We start from the raw sequence: 21,778 nt of genomic DNA, 5'->3' as shown, positions 1-21,778 counted from the left end.
CAAAAACTAGGTCAAATAGTAAAAAAACATTGTGTAGACAGTAGAGGTCACCGTTTTCATCCAATCTGTATGAAATTTGGTCAGAATGTTTATCTTGATAAAATCTGGGTTGGGATTGTATTTGGGTCATCTAGGGGGGTAAAAAACTAGGTCAAATAATAGAAAAATCTTGTGTAGACAATAGAGGTCGCAGTTTTCATCCAATCTTAATGAAATTTGGTCAGAATGTTTATCTTGATAAAATCTGGGTTGGGATTGTATTTGGGTCATCTGGGGTAAAAAAAACTCAGTCACTAGGTCAAAAACTAGGTCATATAATAGAAAAACCCTGTGTAGACAGTAGAGGTTACAGTTTTCATCCAATCTTTATGAAATTTGGTCAGAATGTTTATCTTGATGAAATCTGGGTTAGGATTATATTTGGGTCATCTGGGGTCAAAACTAGGTCACTAGGTCAAATAGTAGAAAAAAATTGTGTAGACAGTAGAGGTCACAGTTTTCACCAATCTTTAGGAAATTTGGTCAGAATGTTTATCTTGATAAAATCTGGGTTGGGATTGTATTTGGGTCATCTGGGGGGTTAAAAACTAGGTCACTATGTCAAAAACTAGGTCAAATAATAGACAAGGGACAAAATTGTCACAAAACCAGGTTTTCATTTTTTTTAAATCTGATAAAGGGAGAAAACTCAAACTGAACTTTTGAAATGAACAAACAAAATTAACCCCCTTTGTAAGTTTGTTTTAAAAAAAAAATCTATTTTTAGTCGTGGCGACCTTGACATTGGAGATATTGACGTGATTCTTTCGTGCGACACACCGTCCCATGATGGTGAACAAATGTGCCAAATGATTTTAAAATCTCACAATGAATGACATAGTTATGGCCAGGACAAGCTCATTTATGGCCATTTTTGACCTTTGAACTCAGGCAAGTGTGACCTTGACCTTGGAGATATCGACGTAATTATTTCACGCGACACACCATCCAATGATGGTGAACAAATGTGCCAAATGATTTTAAAATCTGACAATGAACGACATAGTTTAATATGGCCCGGACAAGCTTGTTCCGCCCGCCAGCCAGCCAGCCAGCCCGCCCGCATTCGCCAATCTAATAACCAGTTTTTTCCTTCGGAAAACCTGGTTAAAAAACCTTGTGTAGACAATAGAGGTCGCAGTTTTCATCTAATCTTTATGAAATTTGGTCAGAATGTTTATCTTGATGAAATCTGGGTTGGGATTGTATTTGGGTCATCTGAGGTCAAAAACAAAGTCACTAGGTCAAATAATAGAAAAACCGTCAACAATTTGTTTGTGTAGACAGTAGAGGTCACAGTTTTCATCCAATCTTTTTGAAATTTTGTCAGAATGTTTATCTTGATGAAATCTGGGTTGGGATTGAATTTGGGTCATCTGGGATCAAAAACTAGGTCACAAGGTCAAATAATTGAAAAACCTTGTGTAGACAATAGAGGTAACAGTTTTCATCCAATCTTTATAAAATTTGATCAGAATGTTTATCTTGATGAAATCTGGGTTGTGATTGTATTTGGGTCACCTGGGGTCAAAAACTAGGTCACTAGGTCAAATAATAGAAAACCCTTGTGTAGACAATAGAAGTCACAGTTTTCATCTAATCTTTAGAAATTTGGTCATAATGTTTATCTTGATGAAATCTGGGTTGGGATTGTATTTGGTTAGTCAGGTGAGCGATTCAGGGCCATCATGGCCCTCTTGTAATATCAAATATTATGCTGGTGGCATTATGATTATCCTGTCTGCAAAATGTAACTTTTGCAAGTTGAATTTCCTATAACACAATTATTAGATTGTTAAAAGAAGCAGGAGGATATTACTTTTTACCTGTCTGTCAGCCCGAAGACCATTGATTCCCGCGCAAAATCCATAGAATGGTTTGACAGACAACCATGCTTTGTATGGTTGTTGCTAGGTAAGAGAGTAAATGCTTATAAATTTAATTTAAAGGTCATGGTTACAGGAGCTTGTAACATGATGTTAAACATGGTGCCATAATAAGTACAGTTGAAACCCATAAAAACATCTCTTTAAAAGATTTTCAATTTTGGTTACACAACATCTAAACAGTGCACACTGACTTCCATAATTATTAAATAGAACTGGTACTGGCAATAGCAAATATTAAATGATGGTAATTGAATCCACTTAGACAAAGGATTTACAAGGGGTCCTGTTCCAACCAGTTTGAACCAGCTAGCTAAGCTGGTAGAACGCTGGATGACAAATCTGATTATCATTGGTTCCGTCCCCAGCCAGGCAACACAACTAGTGTAGGCACTTACCATGAAATCCTTTATTTTGCCATTTTCCCTCTACATTGGATACAAAGGGCAGACATAAGTTACTGGCATAAGTTCACTTAATATTGGTAGCCAAGCTATACAAGGAAGTGTTTGTTTGTAAACTGACTGATTTTCTATAACTTTACAACTGTTAAAAACTGAAAAATCAAACAAATGAAATGTTTGAGTCAGTTTTTACTACCATATATTGTTTAAATTGCTGGCTAGTTTATAACTATAGGGTATTACAAAAGGCAAGGATTCTGTAGACAATTTATTGAATACATATATATTCATTAACAACATTTTGGCTCATACAAAGGAAAAACAACATGCAGTAGAAACATATATTTTACGTTATATTTTTTTAGTTGAATAGATTAAAGAAAAAGACATTTATTTGATTAAGCTCAATGAAGGCATACCTTTTTAAAATAAGAGATGTGTTTGTAAGAAACAATGCACCCTACAGCGCCGCTTTGAAGCCATATATTTGACCTTGAAGGATAACCTTGACCTTTCACCACTCAAAATGTGCAGCTCCATGAGATACACATGCATGCCAAATACCAAGTTGCTTTCTTCAATATTGCAAAAGGTATCCCAAAACTTTAACCAAGGTTAAAGTTTTGGGACAGAAAAACAGACAGACACACAGGCCAAAAACAATATACCCCCGATCATTCGAACCGGGAGCATAACAAAGTAAACAATCATGGTGATACTACTTGTAATATGCATTTGGATTTCAACTGCCATAAGGGGACTTGTTCACAGATTTTGGCCTAGTTCTTTAATCCTTTTTCCTCTGTAATGCTTGATAATTTTAACAATTCTAAGGGATGATAACTCATAAACCAGAATATATTTAAGTACGAGTTCACTTCATTGGTTTTATTTTGTTTCCTGGTGTACAATATTCTTTTTTTAATTGGTGATAAAAACAGGAAAACTGTTGTTTGCACAATATGTGAACAAGTATCTTTAAAAGGATTTAAACAGTAAGTTACATAAACAACAATCGTACAAATGAAAATATACATGTATTCGAAACAAGAGCTGTCCCAGTGCGCTGGACTTTTTTAAATAATGACGGCAAACATATTCAAATATATATGAATGTCTGCAATAGTTATGATGATCCCAAGCAGAAGTAAAATTTCAATTGGATATTTGTACTTAAACTAATTTGTGTTGCCTTCACTTGAATGCAGACATCATGCAGACCCTGACTTGCTGAGTAGGATACCTCAAAATATATGATGATTATTCTAGCTCAAAAATTAGAGGAATGCATTGTTCACTACAAATATATTAAAAGGTGTTTATGTGATGATTAACTTCTAAATATATTGATTTCTTCTCCTTCAAGGGATAACCAAGAAATATCTGGATTTTAAAAAGAAAAAAAAAGAAATTTGAAAAATTGTTCTATAATTGCACACACAAAAAACAACCTATTCGAATCTCGTTTGAATCACTTAACATTGTTAACATTATGTTGAGAGCTTTGGAAGGTCACACATGACATGTGAAAATGCTCCCTTCAATTTGTTTTCACTGCGTTTTGCATAAATATCTTGCTTTTGTTTAATATGCATTTTTTGAAAATTAAGTCACTTTGTTTTAAAGTCACTTACATAATTTTTGGATCATCTCTTGTTAACACATAATATCTGACTACACCAGCTGTTATATAAATGCATTCAAAGACTAGTGAACATTTAAAACTTGTTCATGTCGCAATAACAGTTTTAACAATGTTTCGATGCAAGCACATGCAACTGTGGAGTCAGGAATTTAAAGTGCTCATTTAAAAGTTTGACTGAAATGCCACTTAATAAACAAGAAAATTATAAAAGAAATCAGTACAAATATTAAGATTGCATGAGTAATATGGATTTACTTCTTGCTCCGTCAGAAGACCTGTATGGCATGTAAACTACAACTGATCAACAGTTATAACACATATATAGGAACATTTCATTTTCAATAAAATTGTGAAAACGCAAATTTAGAGACTGTACATCTAGGTCATGCCTTCACCAAATATTTTTAGGTTTGTAAATTGCATCTTCCTCACATATCCACGTAAAGATATATCAGTCACAATCCAGCTAATAATTCTTAAAATAAATGACAAAAACATTATAAAAACACCTTCGCTAGCAATTGATGGCTGTAAACTTTCCATAACATAAATATTCATCCAAGCAAGGTCCTTTATCTTCCACATAGGTAAAACAAAGTCTCAGTGACACAACACAAGTAATGAACACTGCCTGCACCATACAAAACATACCATTGTTATGTTGTAAATTGACTAGAGTTTTAACCTTAAAATAGTTTTTCTTATACTTGTATGTATGGGTAGCCATACATACCAGTAAGTCCAATAATTTCAAACAAGATTTAAAAAGGTACATAGTTCAGCTCAAGTGTATCATAGAGAATGAATGTGTGATCTGTTCAGGTTGAACTGTCTACAATACAATATGTACTTACAGACGCTCAGTAACATGTACACAACAAGAGCATGGATTGTCCTTCTTGGTTATAACATCCACATTACTTCTAGTGCATTCTAATGACGCGTTTTAAAGGGTGGTGGACATTGATATATCACAAAAACCTGGGGCAGTGTTCTTCCAATACAAAACTTCTGATTTGTGTATGAACATTATTTTCTTACAGGTAGACATCAAGAAGTTTCAGTCTTATAATTTGTTTCCAAATGTTTCAAATAATTTGTTTACAATTTCTTAAACTTGAATGTTAATGGTAAAATTGGAAATCTATTTACTTTTATCTGAATAACCCTTTAAATACAGTGAAGTTATCTTCTTACACAGATACTTATCCAATTATATAAGGTATCCATGTGTTAATCTTCACCTACAAAAAGTGTAGCAACCCCATTATGTTTCTGAAAAAAATCATTTAATAAACATTTCTAAATAATTTGAACAGAATTGTTCATATTTTAGTACTTTGCACACACCACATATATTAATAAATGTTTATGTGTAACAGCACATAAATTGACTATACTTCTCAAACATTTGGACAATGTCTTTATTTAATTATTACAATACCAACAACATAAAACAAAGCAGCAACATGAAAACTAAGTCACAAGTTATATACCAAATAACTACTTACAGGATTTTAATTCATGTACAGCCTCTATACTTTTAACAATGGTCCAGCATTGAAGGGTACAGTTATTATATAAAACTTGATCCAAAGCTTAAAATATAAAGCCACCTTTTGTTCCAAAGGAGGCTCCCTCACTAAATTAAAGCCACTAAATAGATTTGTGCACAAGTATACATAATACACATACATATACCACACTGACTGCAGGTGTGTGGGTGGAAATCATATGAACTTCTTGTCCAGGAAGGATAAGTTTACTGTCCTATAAGTAAAAATTATGTGGAGTTGTCTACAGACAGAATTTTGTATTAAGCTTATATTAAATTTTTAAAATGTTAAGCTTCTACTTAATTTCTGAACTTTTTAATTCAATCTTTGATAAGTTTTTCCTGCCCTATGGATATTGTTAAATAACTTTTATCATTTGTATGGTCTATTATCTTGGTACATATTTCATGAAATTCTCGTAAACTAGAGCTCATTTTTCCCATGTCCACACCTCTGTCCACACTAATTGTCGTCATGCTCGTCTGTAGCTGGAATGTTTGGCTGGTTCTCCACTAGCTCAAGGATGTGAGACACAGGCACCGGTCTCCCATCCTCACCTATCGTGCTTGGCTGTATAATGCCCTCTCTGAAATTCAGCACGATCCAGTTGAGAATAAATTTTAACCATTCGTTAAATTAATTGCAACATTTTATGGGCAAAGCGTTATGAATTGATAAAAACATTGGAAATACATTATATAACATGCCATACCTTATTTGTAGCATTTCTGGTTTATGTAAAGCAATTAAGCTATATTTATCTACACACATCAGTGTTTCAGTGATTTAAATAAATAATAACCATTACCAATGTTCATTGTTGATAAATACCAGGAATTTCATGTTAGAAACATATAATCCAATTGAGATAAATCATTATTATACACTTCATGTTATCTTGTTTGTGAAATCATCTATAAACCACACCTCAACAATTCTATAAGAGTTTGGGTTTTTCCAAAAAAAATATTGTTAAGACTACATCTATTCAAGCAATATTGTGAGTATTTGGCCTTTCCTCTTAAATATTTCCATAAACATAGCATGCAAAATTTTGTATGAAGCATGGGACATTATATAAATGTCACCCAGAACTTAAGGCAGCTGACCACGAATTTTAAAAAATGCAATTTTCATTTACCTATGAATCTTAAGATGCTTGCGTCTGTCCACACAAATTTTCACAAATTCAAGAAAGACACATTTGCCGTTCCATACTATTTTTGCTTAAGAACATAATGTTGCTAACCAGAAGTAAGCTTCATTGTCCCATACCTGTTCAGTTTATCCATAGCAATGACAAGCTTAATTGCCCCATATCTGTTCAGTTTATCCATAGCAGAGACAAGCTTCATTGTCCCATACCTGTTCAGTTCATCCATACCAGAGACAAGCTTCATTGTCCCATACCTGTTCAGTTCATCCATACCAGAGACAAGCTTCATTGTCCCATATCTGTTCAGTTTATCCATAGCAATGGCAAGCTTAACTACCCCATACCTGTTCAGTTTATCCATAGCTGAGACAAGCTTCATTGCCTCATACCTGTTCAGTTTATCCATAGCAGAGACAAGGTTCTTTGCCCCATACCTGTTCAGTTTATCCATAGTTGAGACAAACTTTATGACCCAATACCTGTTCAGTTTATCCATAGTTGAGACAAGCTTCATTGCCTCATACCTGTTCAGTTTATCCATAGCAATGACAAACTTAATTGCCCCATATCTGTTCAGTTTATCCATAGCAGAGACAATCTTTATTGCCCTATAGCTGTTCAGTGTGTCCTTAGCAATGACAAGCTTGCTATACCTGTTCAGTGTGTCCATAGCAGTGACAAACTCCATTGCCCCATACCTGTTCAGTTTATCCATAGCAGAGACAAGCTTCATTGTCCCATAACTGTTCAGTTCATCCATTGAAGAAAGCAGCTTTATTGCCTCATACCTGTTCAGTTTATCCATAGCAGAGACAAGGTTCTTTGCCACATACCTGTTCAGTTTATCCATAGTTGAGACAAGCTTCATTGTCCCATAACTGTTCAGTTCATCCATAGAAAAAAGCAGCTTTATTGCCCCATACCTGTTCAGTTTATCCATAGCAGAGAAAAGCTTAATTACCCCATACCTTTTCAAATATTCCATAGCTGAGACATGCTTTATTGCCCCATACCTGTTCAGTTTATCCATAGCAGAGAAAAGCTTAATTACCCCATACCTTTTCAAATATTCCATAGCTGAGACATGCTTTATTGCCCCATACATGTTCAGTTTATCCATAGCAGAGACAATCTTTATTGCCCTATAGCTGTTCAGTGTGTCCTTAGCAATGACAAGCTTGCTATACCTGTTCAGTTTATCCATAGCAGAGACAAGCTTCATTGCCTCATACTCCTTTTGCTCCTCAGACATGGTCTCCCAGGGCTTGGACCTCACCTCCTCTATCCGCCCGGTGATGGGATTCAGTCTAAATACACAAGTCAAACATTGATGCTGATTACACATTGAAATAAGCATGCATAAACAAGAGCTGTCTCAATCGGAAGACATATGCCCCCGAAAAACGCTTTTTCGAAACCTAAATGCAGATTTCGAAACCTAAATGCGGACCCTTAGTTCAAGGTCAAGGTCAAGGTCAAAATTGTTGTGCGTTTGGTGAGGCCTTGTCCATATACACATGCATACCAAATATGAAGTTTACATCTGAAGCGACATAGAAGTTATGAGCACTTTTATCAAACCTTAACGCACAAGTGTGACCGACAGATTGGACGGACAGTGCAATCACTATATGCCCTCCTTTGGGGGCATAAAAAGTTATTTAAAATTATGTTATGTAAAAAACATCCAATTTTGATCATTTATTAAGGATGACTTTCAATTAACATTTCAAAGTATTTCAATACATGAGTCCTACTATCCCCTATTATCATAGAATCAGCCCTCCTCATTTTATTTTGCCTTTGACGAAAACCCCTCAAGAAGTGCAGGACAGAACATGTGTTTCCATTTTAGAAGTTTGAATTTATTTGCTGTTTATTAATGACTATTACAGCGATGTTTCTCATGATTTCTGGTTTTCATTTGAAAGTAGGTCATGTTTATTCAAGGGTGTTGCTATGATTTTCAATTACTTAACACGCAATTATGTTAGTTTGTTAATGGATTAAAAGTAGCTTTTATATGCCGCTTATTTTTGAATAATATGTAAACATAATTTAAGAACAACGTGAGCAAGAGTTTTGCTTTTCCATTAAGTTACTTTTTTAGAACAAGCACATGCGCATAGTAACAAATCTTAGCAACCAATCAGAAAGGCCGATACTACAAGACAATTGTACATGAAAAAAAGTTACTACAGGGAGCTAAGTCAAGCCAGTATTTTGTCAAAACATTGCCGATTTCAATGCAGTTTTCGTTGTTATGTCCAAGAATACACATTGAACTATAGATTGACATACAACACATGCATGTTTTGTATTTGTTCACTTCCAAAATTTGTATGTATTCATTAAGAGGGCCGATACTACAGATAGACATGCTACAAGATTACAGGCATATCAACAAGAGCACCGCATAACGGGTGCCACGCTCGGCTGCAAAAGCTTGTCAGACCTTTTTTTTTTTTAGGTCACAGTGACTTTGACCTAGTGACCCAAAATGGGTGTGGCGTGTAGAACTCATCAAGGTGCATCTACATATGAAGTTTCAAGGTTGTAGGTGGAAGCACTTTGATTTTAGAGGCAATGTTAAGGTTTTTGTTAAAGTTTTATATTAGAGGTCACAGTGACCTTGACCTTTGACCTAGTGACCCAAAAATGGGTGTGGCATGTAGAACTCATCAAGGTGCAACTACATATGAAGTTTCAAAGTTGTAGGTGAATGCACTTTGATTTTAGAGCCTATGTTAAAGTTTGATATAAGGGGTCAAAGTGACCTTGACCTTTGACCTAGTGACCCAAAAATGGGTGTGGCGTGTAGAACTCATCAAGGTGCATCTACATATGAAGTTTCAAAGTTGTAGGTGGAAGCACTTTGATTTTAGAGCCAATGTTAAGGTTTTAGCACGACGCGGACGGCGGACGAGCTGGCTATGACAATAGCTCGGGTTTTCTCCTAAAACAGCCTCGCTAATAATAAACCGAAAGGTTGGTACATTACCCTGCAATTCTAGCATAAATATTTAGAAATACCCAGCTAGTTTCTGACGTACTTTAGAACTTGATGAAACTTCAGAGAGTATAGTGCTAAATTCTCTTCTTGAAGTCTTGTAAGCTGTAAGTCACAAATTACTAACAGCATCAATGTTTTGAAGTTATAATCACTATTCTATATCACACGAAATGCCATATTCTCTTGAATATCAAAGATTGATTCTCCATCGCATAGTGGACAATGTGTCTGCCTAGCAACCAGGAGATCAAGGTTTGATCCCCACTGTAGGAACGTTCTTTATATAGATCTCCACCAAATACACCAAGTTCTGGTTCAACCCAAGAAACTGTCTCCACAGTGTTTTAATAAGCCTGTGGCTTTTGATGCAATCAAGCTTAACTAAATAGGTTTAGACATACTTGTCAACAAGGTTGGCATACTCTTCAGTTTCTGAATCTTCTGAGTTGCTAGAGTAGTCTCCCTGCCCCTGTCCGCCCAGCAACAGTCCCCTGTTTGCAAGGAGACCAGCACAGTTACCATAGCCAGTGTACTTCACCATGCGTTGAACTGAAATGTTCATAAGGAGGTGCAAACAAAACTTATACATTATGTTACAGTTTTATGGGATTTGGCTTAACAGATGTTTACTGCAACCAATTTGGGAGTGAAAATAGACAAACAACAGCTGTGTTTGTGAAACACAATGCCCCCTACTGCGCTTTGAAGACGCACAGCTGCTATTTTAGGGAAAACAAGGCCCATAACTTAGCAAATAATCAATGGACCAGAGCGAATCTCGCACTTCATCTGTATGGGTTAACCCACATACAAACAAGAGGGCCTAAAAGGCCCAAAGTTGCTCACCTAAGATTCAAAGGAACTGACCTATTCTTTGCAGCCCTTGCTGTCATTAGAACAAATTTTCTTACCAACTTTTATGACTAGTGAACACCCTAGAAGCCACATTTTTTAAGAGACCAAAACCATTTTCATACACATCCAAGGTATCATTTAAACAAATATTCTGACAAAGTTTCATAAAGATTCATGAAGCCATATAAGGAAAAAATGCCCTGCCCCCTGGTGGCCATGTTTTTCAACCAAACGTAACCATTTTCGAACTCATCCAAGATATCATTGAGACCAATCTTCTGACCAAAGTTCATGAAGATTGGACACTAAATGTGGCCTGTAGAGTGTTAACAAGGAAAATGTTGACGGCGCACAACGGATGACGGACAAAAGGCGATCACAAAAATACAGCTCAATATCTGACAACAATGTGTAAAAAACCTCCATAAAACGATTATTATAAAAAAAATATATATCTACTTTTGTCAAATCACCATGCCTTACTTTTTTTAACAGAAGCTCCTCCCTTGAATTGTATCCTTTTAATAAAAAATAACTTCCCTTGTAAAAACATAGATATTGTACCTGCCAAATGAAAAATAAAAATTAAAGCCAAATACTTCCCTTGACAAAAATTTAGATTAGTCAAAGGCATATCTTTGTCAAAAGTCAACGTAATGGAACAAATTTCACACTCCATCTGTAGGTCATGTAAGAAGACTCACATACCAAAAATCAGCTCACTATCTGAAAGCGTTGCGTAAATCCTCTGGAAAATAGCATGCCGCACTGACAGACAGACTGACAGTTGCCAAACTGAAAGACAGATGGACGGACTTACAAACGAACAGTACCACTGTTAATGCCACCCTACAGAGAACATGCAAATTCATTTGCCATATGACCCTTTAACAGCTTATTGACTGCGTATTGACCATATTCTATGGTCCTTTCTAATTGAGCTAGTTGTCGACAGAATTTTAAAACAGAATGATTCAAGAGTACTTCTATCAATATGAGCCTTGGGAAAACTCAGCCACATGCATGTGCCTTAAGTATGGTCACAGATTCTGCAGTTCGCCAAGTCTAATCTAGGATAACACTTCAGGTCTTTACTGAATTTTCATCTGGAAACAAAACAAGAGCTGTGTTTGTCAGAAACACAATGCCTCCTAGTGCGCCACTTTGAAGCCATATATTTGCCTTTTGCACTTGAAGGATGACCTTGACCTTTCACCACTCCAAATGCGCAGCTCCATGAGATACACATGTATGCCAATTATCAAGTTGCTATCTTCAATATTGCAAAAGTTATGACCAAGGTTATAGTTTTGGGACAGAATGACAGACAGAATGAAAGAAGGGCCAAAAACAACATAACCCCGATCATTCCATCCGAGGGCATAAAAATCCATAAAAGTGTTGTCCCTGATTAACCTGATGTGGTATTCGCACAAGCGAATCTGGGACGCCTCTTTACACACTTGCATTAAGCTCAGATAAGAGGAGCTGATAAGATTATGTCTATTACAATGTGCTTTCAGTGCTCCACTCACCACTCTCCTTGCAGAGAACAAACAGGAAGTCTGCAGCCAGCTCTTTCACCTCCAGGATGGGTGAGGTCAACAGCTTGCACAGGCTGAGCAAACATACAAATACAATGGTAAATAAAACACTTATTGCATGTATGGTACAATTATTAACCCTCATATCGCTGGAACCGAATTTTAAAGGCTTTTGCAAACAGTTTGGATCAAGATCTTGCTATTCTGATAGTGGTCTTTGAAAAAAAGTGAACAAGAGCTGTCAGAGGACAGCGCGCGCGACTATTCGATTGCTTGACAGTATAACGTAAGCCATCATGGGGGAATTGTTCATTTTCAATAATTTATTAGATGATCTTTCAAAATTAAAAAATGGAAAAAAATATAAAAAAATAAAAAAATTGGAGGGGGGTGGGGTAGGGGGGGTGAGAGGGGGGTATAATGCGGGGTGTGTAATTTATAAGATGATGTTTTAAAAAAAAGGGGGGTGGGGGGTAGGGGGGGGTGATGGTGAGAGGGGGGTAAAATGTGGGGTGGGGTATTTATTAGATGATGTTTAAAAGAAAAAAAAAATTGGGGGGGGGGGGGTTGGGGGGGAATTCTGGTTAGGGGCATTGGGTATTGTTTGGGTGGAATCCATTGTGGTATTCAGGTAAGTGTTTTGTCAAAGTAATAATAAAATGTGATCATAAATAAAGAAGTTATGGCAATTTAAGCAAAATGTTCAATTATCTAAGTGTAAAAGGGGCCATAATTATGTCAAAATTCTTGATACAGTGGTCTGCTCTTGTTTATATGTTGGGGTCATGTTGGTAAACATATAAAAGCAATATTTAAAGGATATAGGAAATATTTGGGGTAGTATGCAAACTTTAACAAAGATTTATCAATAATATGCATATTCTAAGTATAAAAGGGGCAATAATTATGACAAAATGCTTGATAGAGTTGTCTGATTTTGTTTATATGTTGGGGTGATGTTTGTAAACAAGTATGCAAAATATAAAAGGAATATGTCAAGGGACAATGAAAATAAATGGGGAAGTACGAAAACTTTAACATTTGCTGCATATTCTAAGTGGAAAAGGGGCCATAATTATGACAAAATGCTTGATAGAGTTGTCTGCTCTTGTTTATAGGTTGGGGTCATGTTGGTAAACAAGTATGCAAAATATGAAAGCAATATGTCAAGGGACGATGAAAATAAGTGGGGTAGTACGAAAACTTTAACATTTGCACGCTAACACTAACGCAGACGCCGGGGTGAGTAGGATAGCTCCACTATATATATTTCATATATAATGGTCGAGCTAAAAAAAAAGATGATTTTAGAAATCCAGCAAACAACAATTTAGCAGACGACAAATATCCCAGCATGTAATGGGTTTTGTTAAATAATACAACAAAAATATACATTTGGTGAATGAATACCTAAGAGCACTACCTTGGAATGTATAGATACTGCTGCATATTAAAAGGAATGGAATGGCAAATGTTACACATTTTTCCATAAAGATTCAAGGTATGATAAAGACTCGAGGTATGAGCCTGAAACTTAGGTATGGAGAAAAATAAATTAGAAAGAAACAATAGTTTAACAGTGAACAACTGGCATGCAAAATAACCGCTGAGTGTGAGTGAAATGTCCAATACTGATATGCAGAATGACCGCTCAGTGTGAGTGACATGTCCAATAACATGTTGGCAGTTGGTCGACGTCACTCACCGATTCCGTAGTGTGTTTCCCTCCTCTGGCAAATGTTTAACTTCATCTTTCAATGGAGGGAGGACCTAAAAATATTTGTAAATGTTGAATAAAGCATTATTACTATGTATGCATTACTAGCTCATAAATAAAAGAGCCTGAAAGGCCCAAAGATGCTCACCTGAGATACAAAGAAACAGACCTATTCTGTGCAGCTCAATATATCATTAGAACAAACTATAGTTTAATGTTTTGACCAAGTCATGAAGATTGAACTATAAGTGCGACTTTTAGCGTGTAAACAAGGTTTTACTGTCGCCATAAAAGGAGAAATTTCCCGCCCCATGGCGGCCATGCTTTCCAACAGACCGAAACCATTTTCGAACTTATCCAAGATATCAATACAAAACATGGTCTGACCAAGTTTCAAAAAGAGTTGAAAAAAAAGTGATTTCTAAAGTGTTAACAAGGTTTTACTAAAGCCATATAGGAAAAAATGCCCTGCCCCGTGGTGGCAATGTTTTTTCAACCAACCCTAACCATCTAAGAACTCATCCAAGACATCATTGAAACCAATATTCGGACAAAGTTTCATGAAGATCGGACAATAAATGTGGCCTCTATAGTGTTAACAAGGCTAATGTTGATGCCACACGACGCACAACTGACAACGGAAAAAAAGCGGTTACAAAAAATCAACCAGAATAGTTATACAAGAAGATAAATACCCAGCATAATTGAAGTTCAAGGGCAGATAACCTCACGGTTTACATGTATAATGTGGCAGATTTCAAGTCACAGAATCTGAGTGAGTTTATTAAGGAAATTCACTTGACCAGCCTTATCTCTACAGATCTTTGAATTCTGCTCAGTTATTTACCTGAAGGGTTTACAAGACCTGTATTCAATTACCAATTAACTAACATGAATACAGGAAATGCCTGTACCACTTACCTTAGCCCTACAGAACTTTCTGATGGATCTGTTGGCCCTGCACGTCTCACACAGGCAGTGAAGGATGGGGGTCAGACTCTCCTTCAGGGACTTGGTTGGCTGAAAAATAAATTCGAGTCGCGTTCTGAGAAAACTGGGCATAATGAATGTGAGTAAAGTGTCGTCCCTGATTAGCCTGCACAGGCTAATCTGGGACGACACTTTCCGCCCAAATTGGATTTTCGCTAAGAAGAGACTTCATTTTAACGAAAATGTCATAAAAGCGGAAAGTGTCCCTAATCTGGGACGACACTTTACGCACATGCATTATGCCCAGTTTTCTCAGAACGCAACTCAATAGATTCAGGACTACACAATGGCTGAATATAATGTATAAATAAAGTATTGTGCATGAAAAAACAAGAAAACAGTATATATGCCTTATTCCTGGGTGTTCCAATATATTGATTGTGAAGTGTGACTTGTTAAGCATGAACTCCCGAGTATGGATCATGCATTACAAACTGTACTTGCAAGTTGAAAAGGGTATCTCATGTGAATGTTAACAAATTACTAGAATAATGACATTATATCTTCTGTAGAGACTGCTCTCAGTATATCAAACAAAGCCATCCAAGCCCCAACAATTAACTTTAGAGTGGCCTCATACCCGATCCATGCGCTCATGCAGAAAGTTGAGAAGTATGACAATGGCCTCCATGTTTTTGCCATCGTACTCGACCTCCTTGTTCTCCAGACCACTGACCTCTCCCTCGTTCATGGGGGCCAGCAACTCCTCGTAACAGTCTCGAGGCATGTTGATCAACAGATTCACAGTATGGCTGGGGGAGAAATAAGGCATGTTGATCAACAGATTCACAGTATGGCTGGGGGAGAAATAAGGCATGTTGATCAACAGGTTTACATTATGGCTGGAAAGAAATTTGGCATGTTGATCTACAGTTTTACAGTATGGCTAGGGGGAAATAAGGCATGTTTATCAATAGATTCACAGTATGGCTAGGGGTAAATAAGGCATGTTGATCAACAGGTTCACAGTATGGCTAGGGGAGAAATAAGGCATGTTGATCAACAGATTCACCGTATGGCTAGGGGAGACTTAATGCATGTTGATCAACAGGTTCACGGTATGGCTAGAGGAGAAATAATGCATGTTGATCAACAGATTCACAGTATGGCTAGGAGGAAAAAAGGTATGTTGATCAACAGATTCACAGTATGGCTAGCGGGAAATAAGGCATGTTGATCAACAGATTCACAGTATGGCTAAGAGGAAATAAGGCAATGTTGATCAACAGAATCACATTATGGCTAGGGGGAAATAAGGTATGTTGATCAACAGGTTCACAGTATGGCTAGAGGGAAATAAGGCATGTTGGTCAATAGGTTTACAGTATGGCTAGGGGGAAATAAGGCATGTTGATCAACAGATTCACAGTATGGCTTGAGGGAAATAAGGAATGTTGATCAACAGATTCACAATATGGCTAGGGGAGAAATAAGGCATGTTGATCAACAGATACAGAGTATGGCTAGGGGAGAAATAAGGCATGTTGATCAACAGGCTCTTAATATGGCTAGGGGAAAAATAAGGCATGTTGATGAACAGGTTCACAATATGGCTAGGGGAAATAAGGCATGTTGATCAACAGGTTTACAGTATGGCTAGGGGAGAAATAAGGCATGTTGATCAACAGATTCACAGTATTGCTAGGGGAGAAATAAGACATGTTGATCAACAGGTTTATAGTATGGCTAGGGGAGAAATCAGGCATGTTGATCAACAGATTCACAGTATGGCTAGGGGGAAATAAGGCATGTTGATCAACAGGTTCACAATATGGCTCGGCGAGAAATAAGGCAGGGGGAAATAAGGCATGTTGATCAACAGGTTCACAGTATGGCTGGGGGAAAAATAAGGCATGTTGTTCAACAGATTCACAGTATGGCTAGGAGGAAATAAGGCATGTTCATCAACAGGTTCATAATATGGCTAGGGGAGAAATAAGGCATGTTGATCAACGGGTTTACAGTATGGCTTGGGGAGAAATAAGACATGCTGATCAACACGTTAACAGTATGGCTGGGGGAGAAATAAGGCATGTTGATCAACAGGTTCACAATATGGCTGGGGGAGAAATAAGGCATGTTGATCAATAGGTTTACAGTATGGCTGGGGAGAAATAAGGCATGTTGATCAACAGGTTTACAGTACGGCTGGGGGAGAAATAAGGCATGTTGATCAACAGGTTCACAGTATGGCTTGGGGAGAAATAAGGCATGTTGATCAACAGGTTTACGGTATGGCTGGGGGAGAAATAAGACATGTTGATCAACAGGTTTACAATATGGCTAGGGAGAAATAAGGCATGTTGATCAACTGGTTCACAGTATGGCTAGGAGAGGAATAAGACATGTTGATAAACAGATTCACAGTATGGCTAGAGGGAAATAAGCCATGTTGATCAACAGGTTCACAGTATGGCTTGGGGAGAAATAAGGCATGTTCAACAGATTCACAGTATGGCTAGGAGGAAATAAGGCATGTTGATCAACTGGTTCACAATATGGCTGAGGGAGAAATAAGGCATGTTAACATGATCAACAGGTTTACAGTATAGCTGGGGGAGAAATAAGGCATGTTGATCAACAGGTTCACCGTATGGCTAGGGAAGAAATAAGGCATGTTGATCAACAGGTTCACAATATGGCTAGGGGAGTAATAAGGCATGTTGATCAACATATTCACAGTATGGCTAGGGGAGAAATAAGGCATGTTGATCAACAGATTCACACTATGGCTAGGGGAGAAATAAGGCATGTTGATCAACAGATTCACAGTATGGCTAGGGGGAAATAAGGCATGTTGATCAACAGGTTCACAATATGGCTAGGGGAGAAAAAAGGCATGTTGATCAACAGGATTACAGTATAGCTAGGGGAGAAATAAGGCATGTTGATCAACAGATTCACATGTTGATCAACAGATTCACAGTATGGCTAGAGGGAAATAAGGCATATTGATCAACAGGTTCACAATATGGCTTGGGGAGAAATAAGGCATGTTAATCAACAGGATTACAGTATAGCTAGGGGAATAATAAGACATGTTGATCAACAGATTCACAGTATGGCTAGGGGGAAATAAGGCATGTTGATCAACAGGTTAACAGTATGGCTGGGGAGAAATATGGCATGTTGTTCAACAGATTCACAGTATGGCTAGGAGGAAATAAGGCATGTTCATCACCAGGTTTACAGTATGGCTAGGGGGAAATAAGGCATGTTGATCAACGGAGTGCTTCAACAGGGCTAATGTGGTGTTTGGGTGAACAAACGAAGTGAAACGCATATAATATCAGTGGCTACATTATTATCATTCAACGATAGAAGCGATCAATGCCTAACAACTAACTAACACAGATCAGAGGTCAACATGCAGTTATGAAGAACATGGGGAAGGACGTTGATACGCTTCATTTACAAGTAGGCGTGGCGTAGCGGCATTATCTAAATACACAACAGCTAACATGCACTAATTAAGTAAACAAGAGGGCCATGATGTCCCTGTATCGCTCCACTGTTTTTTTATGCGAAAAAAGCGTGCAATGCGCATGGGTTGAAATGTACTCAAGCATGTGACTTTCTCCTTCTATCCCTCGTCCCACTGGGCGCTTAAATTTGGAAGGGTGAGCATTTTCCATATATGGAAAACGTTACTACGGTGTTAACTAAACACACTAAAAAGTCCGGATATTGTCGCACAGGCCCTTTGCTTATAATGTAGGTACATTTATCTCTCCAAAAGATATTGTCGTTCTTTCTATTTCACATATTTTTAGATGCTGAAGATCAAATCTACGCATGTTCTAAAAGATTACCGTAATTACTCTATGTTTTTGGACACCCTTTTTTTAGCAAAAATATTTATTTTTCGTGACTCTTAATTTTCGGACACACGAGTTTTCGTCCATAATTAATGTCTCTAAGTTTTCGGACAGTATATTTTACAGCGCTTTTTACCAAATTTCGGTCCTGTTTTCGATATCTAATGACACTTCGATCATGGGGTTTTACAACCAGATTAACATCATAAAACATGACAGGTGCATGCCTGAAGGCAACGGACCATTACATGTGCGTTATTGGGAAAATAACCTTGTAAACCGGTATTAAACAATGGTTCCGCCCGATAGCATAAGCGTCATGACAACTACCAATGGTAGTGCCAATTAACAGTTCAATTATCTACCTCAATGGTACTACCCCTTCTCAGAAAAATAACTGTGACAAATACTTAACGTTTCAAAGTGTAATGCACCCTATTGCAAGTTTTCCCAACAATGGAAGGTGTTAGACAACAACTATCGGAAATAAACAAACAAAGTATTCATAGTTTGCTTTTTTTATTGCGTTAGTTACAGGTTCAAACTATCGAGTATCGGTACATCACATTGTCATTTTTTAACTTGTTGGTAAAAGTAAAACCTTATAGTAACTTTCTGTCAAATACATTAAGCATTTAAAATTATTTAAAATGCAGTGCAAACATATATAACTGTAATTCATACTATACGGCATGGTATTTTACAAACGCGAACTATTAACGGTAGTGGTTGATACAATTGACGATATTTTCAGACACTTACCGGTAAATTTTCGACTCTAAGTTTTCGGACACCTGTATTTTGTGAATATTTTTCATATCTAAGTTTTCGGACACGAACAAAAATAATTATTTTTAAGTGTCCGAAAACATAGAGTAATTACGGTAATAAAAGTTCCTTCATTCAATCATGAATCTTTTTCCAAAATTCCAAAAAGTGTTTGTAGGTTTCAAAGTTTCTGTTACTTATATAGTTCATGCCATATGCAAAATACCTAATGACGTAGATCACCTGAACTTTACTTCATTCTTGAGGCATTAGTGAGTGTAGCAGGATAGTTAACGTGGTGAAGAAATTGTTTATTGAAGAAATTGTTTATTGTACAAAGAAGATATTTGCCTGAGGAAACATAAAGTTACGAGTTTTTCAGGTTTATGAGGTGCAGAAAGGCAGTAGGAAAGATAACTTTGTAGAGCTTGTTTGTTAAACAAAGTAAATGTTTATGAGACAAAAAATTGAATTATAATTCATCAAGATGTGGCGATCATGGCAACACTACTTGCATATGGCGTGCGGTTTAAAGAGATATCATGACAAACAATTAGCTTGACCTAACTTTCCTTTACTTTTTCCATCTGACATTGGATACCTGTCATGTTTGTTTTTGAAAAATACTAGGATTGCGATATATTGAAATAAGGTATCTGACCTATTCTCTGATAGGTTGCTAGTAATAGACTTAGCGGCAGTCATGTTATAAACAAGGGGATTGTTCACGGCATTGGTAGAATATACTTTTAATAGATACATCTTTTTAAAGTTGGATTCTCCTTACTTTTTTGCTACTGAATATTAAAATCACTTAATTTCAATGTAACAATTTGTTGTTAAGTTTATCTTGAACAAATATTTTTTGCAATCTGTTTATAAATCATTAAATGGTGTCATTTATATATTTTTTTTTAAATAGGGCCTATTATAAAACAAGAATTTTGAGAATGTTAACATAAAAGAATAATACTAACCATTTGGTGAAAACAATTAAAACAATACAATTTTTTTATAAATGTTATATACAAACAAGGTTAATGGACTAAATATAAACAAACACACGTGAGTGTTCTTCTTGTGTTAATGATGTTTTAAACTGAGTTAAATTAATATAAAAATAATTTGTTTACCTTTCAATATCTTTCATTTCACATCTTTAGTTCAATGCTATTTCAATTAACTGAACAGCGTGACAAACATAATAAAGCAGAATATGCATATAAATCTGATTATACACAGATCCACTATCATATAAATCAAATCATGTTTGTCTATGTCCATGTTCGAAAGATCCTCTTCTCAATTGTTTTACTTCGCTAGTAGACTGAACTCCCAAGTTGCAAACAGAAACACTGGTTTCCATGACACAAATTCACTGTGCACATTTCTAAACAAAATATGTGTTTCTTGTATCTAAAACGTAGTCTTTTTCGTTGACAAACACATTTCATTATTCCTATCAAACTATATGATGTCAGTCGTTAATTCGATTGATATTTGTCATATCAATAATCTTAATTTTCGCTTCACAACGGCGCCATTTGCATAAGAAATACCAAACACATTTTATTAAACCGATTTTAATTGGAAGATTGGGAAACGACAGCCAATTATATCGCTCGTTTTAAAAATGCCTAGGCAGAATCTACCAGTGTAAAATGCGGAGAGATTTTGCGGGCCGCGGATATATTAAGCATATGTTCATTTTTTTTTACCCCTGGGGCAGGGTTGATTTGACCCCAGGGGCATAATTTGAACAAACTAAGTAGAGAATTATTAGATGTAACTACATACCGAATTTGGTAGCCCTAGGCCCTACGGTTATGGACAAGTAGATTTTTTTAAGTTTTCACAAAAAAGGCTTTATATAAGCATATGTTCAATTTTGTGACCCTCGGGGCAGGGTCAAATTTGACCCCAGGGGCATAATTTGAAGAAATTTGGTAGAGGACTATTAGATGTCTCTACATACCCAATTTGATAACACTAGGCCCAATGGTTATGGACGAGAGATTTTGAAAGTTTTCACAAAATAGGCCTTATATAAGCAAATTTTCAATTTTGTGACCCCCGGGGCGGGGTCAAATTTGACCTCAGAGGCATAATTTGAACAAATTTGAAAGAGGTTCACCCAAGAAACATTCTTGAGAAATTTCATCAGAATTGGACCAGTACTTTAGGAGAAGAAGATGTTTAAAGAAAAAGTTAACGCACAGACGCACACACACAAGACGGATACAGGACCATGACATAAGCCCTGCTGGCCTCTGGCCAGTGGAGCTAACAAAAACACAAACAAACTTACACAATTAAATGACGTTATCAACTGGAAATGCCAAACAGACATTGATGGTCCATTACACATGTTTGGAAAAAAAAAATAT

General features: G+C 36.6%; 1 protein-coding gene across 1 annotated transcript in view; it reads right to left on the bottom strand.

Moving 5' to 3' along the window:
• Positions 1 to 2,584: 2,584 nt before the first annotated feature.
• Positions 2,585 to 21,778, bottom strand: part of LOC127869687 (synembryn-A-like) — a 42,745-nt gene continuing 23,551 nt past the window's right edge. Inside the window, exons 8-14 of the mRNA XM_052412348.1 lie at positions 15,386 to 15,557; positions 14,737 to 14,835; positions 13,804 to 13,868; positions 12,090 to 12,172; positions 10,101 to 10,248; positions 7,874 to 7,993; positions 2,585 to 6,116 (exon numbers count right to left, since the gene is read on the bottom strand). Of these exons, the coding sequence (XP_052268308.1) occupies positions 5,993 to 6,116; positions 7,874 to 7,993; positions 10,101 to 10,248; positions 12,090 to 12,172; positions 13,804 to 13,868; positions 14,737 to 14,835; positions 15,386 to 15,557 (811 nt within the window). The 3' untranslated portion in view covers positions 2,585 to 5,992. The remainder of the gene's footprint in view (positions 6,117 to 7,873; positions 7,994 to 10,100; positions 10,249 to 12,089; positions 12,173 to 13,803; positions 13,869 to 14,736; positions 14,836 to 15,385; positions 15,558 to 21,778) is intronic.

This window comes from Dreissena polymorpha, chromosome 1, assembly GCF_020536995.1.
Source record: "Dreissena polymorpha isolate Duluth1 chromosome 1, UMN_Dpol_1.0, whole genome shotgun sequence".
In the NCBI taxonomy this organism is placed as follows: domain Eukaryota; kingdom Metazoa; phylum Mollusca; class Bivalvia; order Myida; family Dreissenidae; genus Dreissena; species Dreissena polymorpha.
Note: the sequence above shows the minus strand (reverse complement) of the source record. Positions and strands in the feature narration are given on the sequence as shown.